At 38.8% G+C, this 13835-nt stretch overlaps 1 protein-coding gene across 1 annotated transcript in view; it reads right to left on the reverse strand.

The window, feature by feature from the left end:
* The window catches only part of MOCOS (molybdenum cofactor sulfurase), a 226150-nt gene that overhangs the window by 28910 nt on the left and 183405 nt on the right, over positions 1-13835 (reverse strand). The window contains exons 7-9 of the mRNA XM_074576354.1: positions 13355-13471; positions 9989-10435; positions 2685-2847 (exon numbers count right to left, since the gene is read on the reverse strand). Of these exons, the coding sequence (XP_074432455.1) occupies positions 2685-2847; positions 9989-10435; positions 13355-13471 (727 nt within the window). The remainder of the gene's footprint in view (positions 1-2684; positions 2848-9988; positions 10436-13354; positions 13472-13835) is intronic.

The raw sequence follows: 13835 nt of genomic DNA on the forward strand, positions 1-13835 counted from the left end.
CGTCATCTTGGAAAGATGCATGTAGCTGAGGAAAGGCAGTTCGGGTGGGAGGCATCTAGTGGGAGAGAGAAACCCACAAACCAACAAAGCTGGAAGAGACCTGGAGGTGGCTGTAGTCAGCAGGCAAGGTGCTACGAATCTGAAATACCATTAGCCACCGACGCAGGCCAGTGAAGGCTCTGAGCTGCGCAACAACCAGCCTGCCTCATCAGAGGGCTACTGCTCCTCACCGCACTGATCGCTGCTCCAGCTACACAAGTGGCGTTCAGCTTCAGGTCCTACATTAGCAGCAAGCTACGGACAGGCTGGAGAGAGTGGTGACAAAACCAACAGTGATTAATATGGGATTTTCAAGGAAAGAGTCAACAAATTAAATTAAATTTCTCTGCCATTAAATTATTCTCGTGGGAGATATAACAATGACCCACGTATGTGAAGGGATAAAAGAAAAAAATTAAAAATTAATACAAATAAACAAATCATGCATTTAGACTGCAGGTAAGAGGGAAGAAAACAGAATAAATATTGGAACAACTTCCTGCAGATTTATCCGCTCAGTCTTACCCTGCTGGTTTGTATTCCCACCACTGTGCTACCTTATGAGCAGTAACCTCTGGAATAGCCTCCCCAAGCAAATGAGAGCCATTATCTCACTCTCTGGCATTAAAAAAATATCACGGTTCCAAGTACACTATGGGAGTGAAAAATAGCAGGGTCCAGACCACCTTATGGGCGAAGATTATTGGTATCTAGAGTCACTATACAAATAATAACATTACTCTACTGTTACATACTGGCTGTACCAAAGCAGGCTACAAATAAATGCCAACTATGATTCTGTTAGAGCACGCCAAAGATCTGATCAATCGCTTTTGGGTAGAAAAGTGATCCATACACTTGGTCAACCATTTTGGGTGGAAATAGTTCTTGCTTTCATGGGAAGTGAGGTGAATGACAGTGAAAACTCCAAAAATAACACAAAGTAAAATGTAGGATTTAAAGGTGAATTTCACCCTGGCACTAACTCTGGCACGAGATTCTAAATCTCAGTGAGAAATGAGGGCCTTGACTGTCATTTTTGTCTGAGAAAACTTATTCCTGACTCTCTGAAGGTCAATGAAGGTATTATTGACAGGCAAACATACTAATGGATATGCACTTGTCTGAGCAACGTGGTAGTAGCAAGGAAAAAAATGAAGAACATACTCAGAAGAGTGGAATGAAGCAATCAAAAGGCTCAACAGGGCTGAACCTCTGAAAATGGATAAATGGAGAAGGTTTGAACAAGACTTCACACTGTATCTGCAAGCAAGAGGTACCTTGCTATCACACTGTATCTGCAAGCAGAAAGGAAGAGAGATGATGGAAAGGAACTGAATTACTAGAAATGATTAGTTCTGAAGCACTTGGTAATTTAAATATTGTGAGAGAAGGCTGTCTATGCAACTGTACTACAAAAATTTCAGCTGTAAGGTGCTCCAAATGGAACTGAAGTGAATTAACAATACTTTTTCAAAGAAAAGTTATAGAGGTGAGAATGGAAAATAGCAGTGTTTGTGCCAATGAGCCAGTCTGGATTCCCTAAGAAGAGACCAGATTGTGTTTGGAATCTGAAACACACACAAAAAATTGCACAAGACTAGTGGAATTACCCAAATGTACATTTGACAAACTTATTCCAGACAAAATAAATCAACTGGTGAGACCTAATTTTATGGAGGGTGCTCAGACAGCTGAAGAGGACAACAACTGCAATGGACAAACAGAAAGGAGACTGTAGCTACAGATCCACTCACAAGGATTTCTAGTAAAGGGTGAAAAATCTGAATATAGATCCCTCGTTTTACTCTAGCTGCTGAAAATGCGGGCACATATATTATTAATGTTTAAGACATACAGGCTGAGTAAATGTCAGACCCCAGGGAAATGATGAATACCATTCAGCCACATACAAACTCAGCATTAATAATGACTTTTGTGGAATGCAAACCTGTTACAGCATTCAGTGCTAAAAGCACTGTTAGCAAAATAAATAATTTGCACCCCCAAGTAGCAAAGACCTTTCCGTAATACTTTCCGTAAGTTTTTTTCCTTTTTTTTTTCCCTCAGCAGAAAGTAAAAAGGGTTTTGATGAATCCAAAGCAGCACAAACATCATGAAATACTTGCCTGCTAGTGCAAGTATTTAACTGAGCTAAATAATGTCTGGTCCTTGTTTTAATGCACGCTAATTTCCACTGAAGAGTTACCCCTCTAGTCCCACAGCTGGAAGGAGGAGGAGAGCTATAAGATGGGAAAGTCTTTGGCCGGGGTGTTTGATGTTAGACTCCTATTACGTTACCTTTGCAGCAATAACAGTCCCTGCAGGCTTCATGATGTGGAAAGATGCACTAGTCAGTAAATTTCCACATCTGTCAGTTCATTATTCCTTCCTGGAGCATCCACCTTATGACTGCACATAAGGCAACACTGTCTACACTCTGCCCCTCCCAACAACAAGGCAGGAAGGTACCCAGGGCTGTATGTCACAGCCTGGGCTTTCTTTGCCCACAGCTGGTAGCAGAATTCGTCCCTGAAGTCAGCAAGCATGCGCAGCATTCCGAAGTTTGGTGGGTGCATGCAGGTGTCTCTGCCTAGAAGTTTGACGCCAATAATGAAGGGTAGAAATGGATACTGTTTACTAACCTTCTGCCTGAATGACCATAATTTTTTGCTCCAGATCAATTGAGGGATTTACAAGACACAACCTTGGCTCCTGCTTCTGAGTCATGCAGACTCCGTTCTGGTTTACAACCATCCAGTTTCGGTCATACAGCAAACCCTGGTTTCCTACTGGCCATTCTGTAACCTGGGAAAGCAACAGGAGGGGATACAAAGATTTAGAAAATGCTAGCGGCATTAATAGATTAATGCTGAAAAGAAAAGAGAGGGAAAAGAAACCGTTAATGAAATTCTTTGAAATCAGGAAAATTTGTGCAAGCCAATGACAGCCTTTAAAAATAGAAACCTTAATTGCAAATCAAAGATAAAGATACCACTGCACAAAGCTGACAAAACAAAATGGAGTTACTATAATTTGTTACATACTATCATACATTTTGATTTAACAGAGCTATAAGAACAGAGTAAACAATCTCTGAAACACTGAAAACCGTTTTCAGTTTTATACTCATCCATTTTTAGGACATCTCCCCCCAACAATTTTCTTTTAATTTTAAAAGCATGGACATTTCATGGGAATTGTATGAATTATGGCAAAAACAAACACACAAAAAGCAAGAAAAATGTGAAATTCAAAATTCTGAAAAACCTTGTTTTTCATAAAACTGGACTCACTTTATCAATGACACTATTTATTTGAGAAAACCTCCACCACTGAGGCTTCTGGTTTAGCTAGGAGAGTAATAGTTTCTCCAGATCCCCTTATAACAAAACACATTGTCTTCTTTGCTATCTGTTCTTCCATTACTTCTATAACACGCTTTACATCCATTAGCCTATACAAGCATATTGTCCTTGCTTTCATGTAAATTTTTCTGGTGAAAAGAACATCTGTTACTGATGCTACACAGATGGTAATCTTGAAATCTAAAAAGAGAGCAATTTTAGTAATGCCTTTGGGTGATATTAATAACTGCTTTCTCCTTCAGAATGTTAAAATATTAATACCATTCTTTTAACATAAAGCTGGGCATTTAAACATATTGCTTCAGCTTGTATATGCTTTCTAGTCACAGTTGAATATGGAGAAAAGTTAACTACAGCTGAACTTTGTTGAGTTCTTGTAGAGAAGCTTAGCGCAGCTCACATGAATTAACTGGCAAAATACTTTCGCAGAAAGTAGTGAGAAAAAGATGTCAGGGACAACCTGATGATCTGAAGTAAAGCATGGCTGGAAGCACCAGTTAGATTAATTAAAAATCATATTTTTGTTTGGCATGTTCTCTATCCAAAACCACACAGAATCCACAACATCCCATTCTTATAAACTTTTCCAGGTTTTATAGGAGCCTGCAGCAGTAGCTTGACACCGACGGCCTGACTAGAGAAAGCCGAGGGCAGGCACTTTGGAGTTGAAAATTTAAAGCATTAAAGCTGAACTCTAAATAATTTGGCCACAGTGCTATTAACTGTATTAATACAGAAAATGAATGGAAAACTTTTAAAGAAATGTACTTTATCAACCTACTTGATTTATAATATTCTTTGGAAGTTTTTTAAGTGAGCATGGATGCAAAAAATCAGTCAAATATTGAAACTGTAGGTTTGACAGTGTCATCTGAAACCACATTATCCAAGCACCTCAAACTGTCAGCACCTAAATGATGTGAACCTTTGCCCTGTGTTTTAGGAGAGGAATCATAACCCCAAAACTGCAGTATCAGCTAAAGAACAGACTTTTGTCCTTGCTGGAAATTATTCTTTGGAGAGGCCAGTATTTTTTGGTTATCCTGTATATTTAGATTGCAAAGTGCATTTGGAACAGCTGGTGATCATCTGAGAGCTGCAAGAATTTCCTGCTAACAAATCTCCCTTCCAAAACAGAAGTTCACTAATCGGTAATACATCCTCCCATGGATCCAACAGATCTTTACAGGATTTGCAAGATATAAAGAGCAGAATAAACTAAAAGAGCAGGAAAATAGAAAAAGAGCACAAAGACAATGATTCATAGCTCCCAATTGTAACATTCAGTTGTTTTGGTTCCACTTCAGGACAGCAATTGTATTCAGGAAATAGCTTAAGTATTTGCTTACTCTTCACTGAAGGCAAGATGTTTTATGAGCAAAACAAAACATTCTCTCTCTAATCAGTGCTTCAGCTAATTCTTGCATGCTGATAGGCATTGTGGGGAAAGCCCAGCTAACTAGGTAGCAGGTATTTGGAAATAATCAACGCTTTCCATTCAAGTTATCCCTGACAGGTCCAAAATAATGGCAAGTAATCCCATGCTGCACTCAGAGATGCAGCACACGACTACAGCTCCTCAGCCCATTTCCACCCTTTCTCTAGGTATTTGCCATTGGAACAAGAATCACACATACACGTGCCCAGCAGCGAGTCCCTGTCCTCTCATGGATGTCCCCCGTACACTGTCAAGTACCCTGCTTCCTCTCCACTTTTCAACTTACTGTATTTCATATGTTGCTAGGATCCCAATAAATAAAGTTGCAACAATAAAATAACCATGTACCCTCCTTAGACAGAGAGTCGCAGGCGACCATGAAGCAGTCAGAGCTGGTTTGTTCCTAATACTGACACTGGAGACAAGCATGGAAGAACCTATACATTCCTACTCTTAGTACTTAGGCTTACGACCTGTGCAGACCATCTCCCACCATTATTTCAAAGAAGCTGAAGGGATTGTTAAATGATTACAAGCAACCGAATTAGAGCAGTTCAAGCAAAGTCTGCCTGCTCTGCTTTCATCTGAGACATGAGAAGGGTGGTTCAATTCACGTCCCTCAGATGATGTCTGAGATGTCTGCCCAAGGCTAGCAGATAAGACCCAGGCTGCAAGGATGATCCACATCCCAGTAAACCAGCAGCAGGAGGTCAGGCAGGGCACTGAAATGTCACTAAATACCTATATTCAGGCAACCAATACAGTGAAGTAAAGCGGCCAATGAAGCTTACTGCAAAGTAAAATAACACAGCTTAGCATACATCGCAGTAAGAAATGCCTTATTACATAGCTTCTAAATTGATTCCCTGAAGTTGTGTGACCATCTCTGACTACAGAGACAAATTAGAAGGGGAAGGACAGAAAGAAAGCAGGGACACCATGATTTTACTGATAGATGCTAGCATACACCTTCATTCCCAGCATGGCAGGTGGGTTAATCATCCAATATGAGGTCTTCTCTACCTATCATAAGCCAGGATCATTGTTTAGTACAGCCAGTACATGGTATTGTCCTATCTATCTGCTTTAGTCCATTTTTTTTCTTGTAATGTAAAAATATCCATTGCAAAAATATGGTTTTTGGGTTTTTTTTCAGAATTTTCTTTAAAACATTTTGCGCTGCATTTCTCTATAGTTCACAGTAATGTCATCATAAAGGCTAACACAATTTTTGAACACATTAAAGGAATCTCTGAATAGCTTTTAAATTATGTAAGTTTAAAAATGTTAGTGGTCTACATATAATTTATCCACTGATCACTAGGAATTTGCATTGTATTTTAAATTAAAAGCTAATTTGTCTTCTGTGTTGAGATGCAATTTTTATACTTTGAAATCCACTGCAAGAATAATAAAGCTATTAATGTTTAAAGTCCTAACCTTTTGCACTGGGCACATTGCATTATGTAATTATGCAAAATTCATTGACATGAGAGATGTTCATGTTTAAAAATGCATGTTTAAAACACATTTTTATGTTGGAAAAGAAGAAAAAAGTGGTCTGGGATGGAGGTTACTCCTCTTCTCTGCTTCTCCCCATTTAATAAAATAATTGTAGGGAAAAGAAAGCACATTTAAGAAGTTGAGTTAGAATATTCTGCCCTCTGCTTCCTGTGCCATGTGTACTAAACCCATGGAATGACACTGTACAGAGACCTTCCATGGTCAAGAACACTTTCTAAAATGCTGTAGGAACTAACTGACCTGCAGTGAGCTGATGATCTTCATGCCAAGCTTCATCCTCCCAGCTGCCAAAGCACCCTGCACTGTCATTTCTCTGGAGGTCAGGCACCTCCCATACTAAACCACTTAGAATAGAACAGAGAAATCAGAGTTTAGGAGAGGAGGAGATTATGTGACTCTAAAGGGGAGATCAAACAGCTGTGAGTTTGTACTCACATCCTCATCGAGTTTGTCCTCCTGTAACTAACCAAGTCATCTATCCTGCAACCAGTAAGTCAGAGGGCGGATTTCACTGGCAGATGGGCTGGGTCCTGCACACACAGTTATTTGGAATTTTCCACTGCATATATTATTTTAGGCAAACCCAAGTGATCATGTACTTACAGTAAAGCCTATTTAGTACACATGCTAAAGGTCTGGCCTCCCATACCAGCTGGAAGCCTGCTCTTGAACTTACAAATCTATGAGATTCTCATCTCAAGTATCCAAGTATCACAAGATGAGTGAATTTATTGCTGCCCAATATCTGAGCCACTTTCACCTTTTCACATCAGCTAGCTTAGAGCTACCCTATAACTGATACAAATGGAGATCAAATTTTGAATTGGGAAAATACTTTTCTAAATTTCCAACAACTACAAAGTGTCTAAATGTATCTGAGATTTAAAACATGAAACTGAATTTCAGTTCTTGAATTCTAACTGAAGACCAAGGAAATTACAAGCTACATGATTATTGTTTCAGAAGTTCATGAGTTTACTAAAGTAAGGAGATAATATAACTTTAAGCGTGAAGTCTGTATTACAAAGACCACTAAGAGAATGGCAAAGGAATAATTTTCTATAGGATTCAGTCCTTTAATGATAAAGCTTAGAGATGCTGGTATAATCAGTATTTTAGAAGGTAAAAGGATTTTCAGGATTTCATTCCATTTAATTGTGGTAAGGTTTATCTAGCATGTCTTGCTTCAAACTCCAGTGCATGCAGCATGGGTTATTTTCCCTTTTCAAGGTGATACAGGCTGAAGTTGCAGTAATCACATACATAGATTTGTGGAGGGTGGTGCACTCTGCAGTTAGTGATGGTGTGGGTTCTGGCAGAGTTGCCTTCATATTCTACTCTTACCCATCGGGAAGGGACCAAGCCACTGCTTGATTTAGAATAGGATTAACTGAGTTTTAAAGATCATTACAAATGGTGGGCTGTAAGTTGCCATTTTTACCTCTTCTATAGGCAGACAATAAGATTGACAGATCTTTCACAGGCTGATTATAAACGTACATCAGGTCTAGAAGTGCCACTCAGGCTTTTGGGAAGAAAAAGATCAAGAATGCCTGGTGGACAGGAAGAAAATCACAAAAGCAAACATGTTTTCTTTGAGGATATACTTCAATATAGAAAATCGTACTAATGTATCTTCTATGAAATAAGTGGAAATGCACAAAAAATGCTCTTTGAGAAGCGGAGGAGAAGAACTTAATGCTATTTATAGTGAATTTCCAGTCCTTTCCAATACTACATACTAAATCCGGTATATATTTAATTGTAGATTGCTCTTTGGCAATACAGGCTATGACAATGATGAGCTAACTGGGTTCTAATGTGGATGATGCTTTGCTATCAAAAAATATCAAAATGCACTTCAAAAATGACTCTAGTCATGCAAAATTAAACCTCATAATTAGTTGCAGTTTTAATATCTATTTTGAAACCATTCAAATCAGCTAGTGTTAGGTGTGTAATCTAAGTTGCCTTGGACTCCTCTTGTAGTCAATGGAAAGAGACAGAAATATCCAGGAACAATTCGTTTTTCCTACTGCACATGCCTATTTTACAATAAAATGAATTAGCGGGTATCCATCTCTCACTGCTTACAGAATAACACCTAACTTCAGGGGGGTCAGCTGAGGTAAGAAGAGCCCTGCTTTTACACTGGGCCTGTTTACACATGCCTGGCACAAGAGGTATGCATTAGGCATGGGGATTTTCCCCCTCCATATAAAACTGCAGTTCTGTCTGCCAGGGAGCTCCAGTTTTGTATAAATTTATCACCTAGAGTCGTTTACCCTCACAGAGCTTGAAGAGAAGAAACCTGGCTCAGCTTGTGGGGAAACATAAGCTTTCTTTCATGCTTAGGTACGTCTTACCTGCTCCTGGCCACAATCACTTCAAAGCCTTCCTAGCACTGAACGTTGTCTTATGTATCTCACAACAGCAGCCTGCACATTAAAAATAGAATTTAACCCCAAAGAGCCCTGAATAATGCTACAATATGTTTCAGCGGCTTCTGTAGTGGGCTTCTGTAATACAGCTATAATGACTGCAACACATAAACAAAGGTTAACACGTTTTCACATGAAATGTGGGATTACTTTGATTTTCTAAGCAGTTTGATTTAGTGGGAGGTTAATAAGGGGTGGAAATTGTTTGTTCAGGTCTCATTTAATGCTCAAAGATTGTGCCTTTGAATTAAAGACGTCATAAGCCAAACCAAATTTAAAAATGCAGTTGTTTTGTTGATCATGTAACAGTGTTTGCCTTAATTCCCCAGCCTCCTTTTGCATTAAGAAAAAAAAAGAATAAATCATGATCAAACCAGCTGAGAAGGCATATTTTAAATGCAGGTGATTTGTCACTGGATTTGACCCCAATTTTCACTCAGATGTGAGACAATGACATACACCAGCAAGTTTTCATAAGGAAAGTTATACCGTTATTGACATTCATTAAATCACTTCCCAGTATGGTACTAAGCAGAGTCACACTCTAGGTCATGTGTGGGCCATACACCTATTTCATCATGCATTATTTAAAAAAAAAAGTCACAGCTAAGGTGATGATATTATTAACTTGGTAAAAAAGCAATTAAAATTTTCAAAGAGTGAACTTTCAAATAGTGCAGCAACACTTAAATGTCATATTTCTGTTGCAAATGTATTTTTAATGATAACATTTCTTTGTAATGTAAATCGGCCTCCTCTCAATTATAACATGTTAATCAAGTTATTTCTCAATTGCTGCCTACCCATCAATGCCTACAAGTCCATCACATGTCATTCTGTAAAAGCATACTAATTACTTGATTATATTTTAGTCAAGTTTTGCAAATCCAACTATTTTCTTCAAGACTGCTTAGTATGTGCAGATTTGTCTGTTACGGGGGGGAGGGAGGAGAGCCAAAGACACATTTGCATCCTGTAACTTCAGTCTAATTGAAAATCCTTCAAAGTACCTTAGCATGCAGGACTTGATCCTAGAAATGGGAGAAAAGGAAAAATGGGTACCCAAATAGTGCTTCCTAATCTCTCATGCACATTCTATTCCTGGCTGACATGTCCGACAGGGGTAAGCCAAAACACAAGGTTGAGATGAATATTTAAGAATGATTCAAAGCATATACCTCAAATGCAGCGCAGGATTTGATTGGGTAGAGGTAAATGTTGGTGACAGTGATGGGCTTGCCACCTCTTCTACATGTTGGTACTGCAGTCTCAGAAACAGCTGCCCTTATGCTTTCCGCCTCAGCCTCCGGTGGTTGCCAGTTGACAGTCGTCTTTGTCACAGATGAATTGTTCCTGAGTTCTCTGTCCCAGATGTGTGGTATTGGAGACAATTTATCTGCATTGTTAAAGGATGGGTGGTCATCTGGGACAGACTCTGTCGTCAGCTTTGTAATAGAGGACTGTAAGGGAATCTCGGTGTCTGACTTGGAGAGTCTGGTGGCTATGATGAATTTCAAAAAAGTCTGTGCATCTTCAAAAGAAGACATGTAGCCAAAGGATATTCTCACAGAACCAGTGGGACGTCCATCAACTAGGTCTATATCATCTCCACAGACATGGCCAGCCTAGTTTGAAATAGCAAGAAAACCAGAGAGCCGTTACAACAGACTTTGCTTTATTTTATTTCCCTCCAGTTTTACATAGTTATTAATGAGATTCTTAATTCTAACCTGAAAAACTGTTTTCAAAAATACAAAGTTAACTCATGAATGCACAGAGAAAATGGAGAAAAAAAATCACAACTACCTTATTACTTACTCAAGCTAGGAATAAGATTGTTTTGAGATGCTTGTCCTACTCTACCCTAAGGCAAGGGAGACTTCTCAAAAACATGTCAAGAATCAGAAGTTCGTATGTCCCAGGATGGCCTGTTAGCTAGGGTTGTCTCCAGGTATATTCCAGTCTCATCCACATAGTTCACTGGGATTTAAACTGTGATATTACATTCAGATAAGTGAACAAACCATGAGACTGATGATTCTTCTGGGGAAGGTTTCTTGATATTTGCTGTCAGAACAGTTTCATTTTATACTATCAGTGGCTTATTCATGGCTTGTGCTAAATAGATCAATGGACAGCTATACAGCTGAGAACTGGTCTGGGTCTATTAGCAAAACACAGACTTGAATCTAGAGCTCCAGCTTCCAAAGTGACTTCCCTCGTCATTGGTTACGCAGTAAATCTATCTTGCTGATCCAGTCGACACATTGCTTTCAGGATGGAGGGAACCAGCCTTCCTTCCCCCTACCACTTCCTCCTTTGAAGAGCACAAGTTGCCACTCGTGAAAAATCTCTGTTGAAAAAGGCTTCCAATACCCTAGTAGTGACCTCCACAAAAATACCCCTCCATCTGATATATCTTTCATACAGCACTCTCTGGAAAACTCTTCCTTAGAGTAGAAGTTCCTCCATCAGTAACTGGGTCAGTGAGTGCTGCCAATTACCTCTAGCGAGATAAACTAGAGACCCTCTTTGCTCATCCATCTAACATTAGCTCACCAGTGGACACAAGATTTAGTCCTAAGTCAGCATCCTTATTCACCTAAGTGCAGTAGCTTGTATACTTTTTTTTCCTCATAATTTCGTTTATTTATGCATTTCTGTTGCATAAAAATGGAAATGTGAATAGATTATTTACATGAGGGCTTTTTAAAGTAAGAAATGTCACAGTTCAATGAACACCGATGCCATTTATGCAAGAAGAAATTAAAAAAAAAGCACCCTATGTCAAAGCATGCAATGCAGAAGTAAATATTTTAATGCAGTTTGATGTAGTTTTTATCCTTTACGATAAAGCAGAAGCAACATTTGCAAAATTGGGTTGCATCTGTTAATATACATGTAACCCTTCTGCCAAGTATTGATTGATTGACTGAGGAGAGAGGTTCCTGCTGTGCAAATAAGTAAATGAGTTCCTACCTAACATCCTAAGAAAACTAACCACATTTCTCCAGGGACCCTTGAGGACAGGAAGTCCTCCCTCACAAGCAGCTTGAACATGGAAATCTTCATCAGGGAAGGAAGAATACAGTCAGTACCCTGGGAAAAGGCAAAACCAAAGTATATGTGCAAGTAATGTGATAAAAGGTGCCTTTCCCTACACAGTAATTTTAGTAACTTGACTAGATCCTTCTCAAAGGACTGATGAGAATGTCCAAAAAGAACAACTGCTTGACTCCATCACTTCATCACACCACTTTCAGCAGATTAAGTGTCTCTTTATAACCTTGTGTTTTGCCTATCCCTGTTTAAATCCCACTCCTCAGCAAAATCCTCTTTATATAAGGCGATCCAAGAGCATTGCAGCTGGTCATTTGGCATTTTGCACTTCAGCAGGAAGGCAGACCTTTTTTCCCTTTCTTAAGAGCATCCTGGGGAGCCTGCTTCCCCTCGAAAATTCAGGCATCACTCACCTGCTCTTAGGAAAACTATGCATGAGGAGACTATGGACATGGAACTTTCCATAGTAAATCAAAGCACCATTTTGCCAAGGAAGGTATTAAAGAGCTCTCCCCTTTTAAGAACTTGTGCTATCAGTCTTGAATATAAATGTGTTTGCAAGTGTTATCTAAATGTCTCTGTGAAATTATAAGGGAGCTATAATATCAATACAGCCATTATAATTTTTTATCTTTTGAAGAATACCATTAATAAAATTTTGGATTGTTCTGTATTAATTTACTGTAATTTCAAACTCTAACAAATATGCATACATGAAGCCTCCCCCACTTCATTGTAACACATCATGTTACACATCTTTTAATGACAATTTATAGAAAATATTAATCATCAAGTCTTTACATTCATGTTCTAATAATCTAACACACCAGTAATCTAGGTAGATGTCATCTAAACTCACTTCACTTTCTGAGATTCACCTTGTATTCTCATTTATTGTTTCTTGTCCAATTATGATATGCCTTTGAAACTGTAACATCCAACAGCAATAGGTTTATAATACTTGAACATTATTAAGTACAATAAAGGATACTTAAGAAACAAGAGGAAATGAATTGTTCAGGAACTTCCATTCTGCAGAAACGTCTGTTATGGATTTCATGTAATTCCAAATCAGAACAAGAAGCCACAATTTCATATTTTCCAATGAAATACAAACAAGCAACACATTCTGCTTTGGGTCCGTCAAGTTATTTTGTTTCAACACCTCATTTCAATGGATTGAATTTCAGTCCTTTTATTTCTTTAACATGCCAATTGAGTTGAAAGGTCAGAGAAAGCAAATACAATTTACCTTCACTCTTAAAGTTGCAGAGACTCAAAACCACAGGACATGATACACTTACCTTATCCCTTAACTATGTAGGGTTGGGGTTTTTTTGACACAGAACCAGATTGTCTTCTCCCCTTCAAACCTCCCATCCTTCAGGAAATTCAGAACTGAGAGCCGGAGGATGTCTCCTGGGTCACGGAATCTAGATATTTTCCATGGGCAACATATCATGTAATCTCATTCAGAAACTAACCTGCAGGTTTCTTTGGATGTCCTCATTGCTTATACCCAAATGTATCTGGCAGGCTCCTGTGTTACAGAAGCAACCTGTGCGGACGTGTATGTTGTAGAGACTGGCCATCTTGTCCACCTTCCCGATTCAGCAGGAGATAAGACATAGGAGAATGAAAAACAGACATTTTAAAATTGTGGTAAACAAGATACAATGTTTTAAAGATACAATTCAATTGAAGGTAAATTACTTCTCTAAATTATTAAGAACTTACTGTAGCTTTTAACACTCCCATACACATTAAGGATTTTTCAGCCTTGTTATTTAAGCTGAAAGGAAACAGTGATGGAAGCAGAAATGCTTATCTTGACATTGAGAGAGAGTGCACTGAACACACACACAGCACACACAGAGCGTATCAGTTCAGGTCCTGATCCTGTTAATGATGGTACATGTGCTTAATTTTAAACCTGTGAACAGCTTCATTCATGTAAGGAGTGCT

This window comes from Larus michahellis, chromosome 2, assembly GCF_964199755.1.
Source record: "Larus michahellis chromosome 2, bLarMic1.1, whole genome shotgun sequence".
NCBI lineage: Eukaryota > Metazoa > Chordata > Aves > Charadriiformes > Laridae > Larus > Larus michahellis.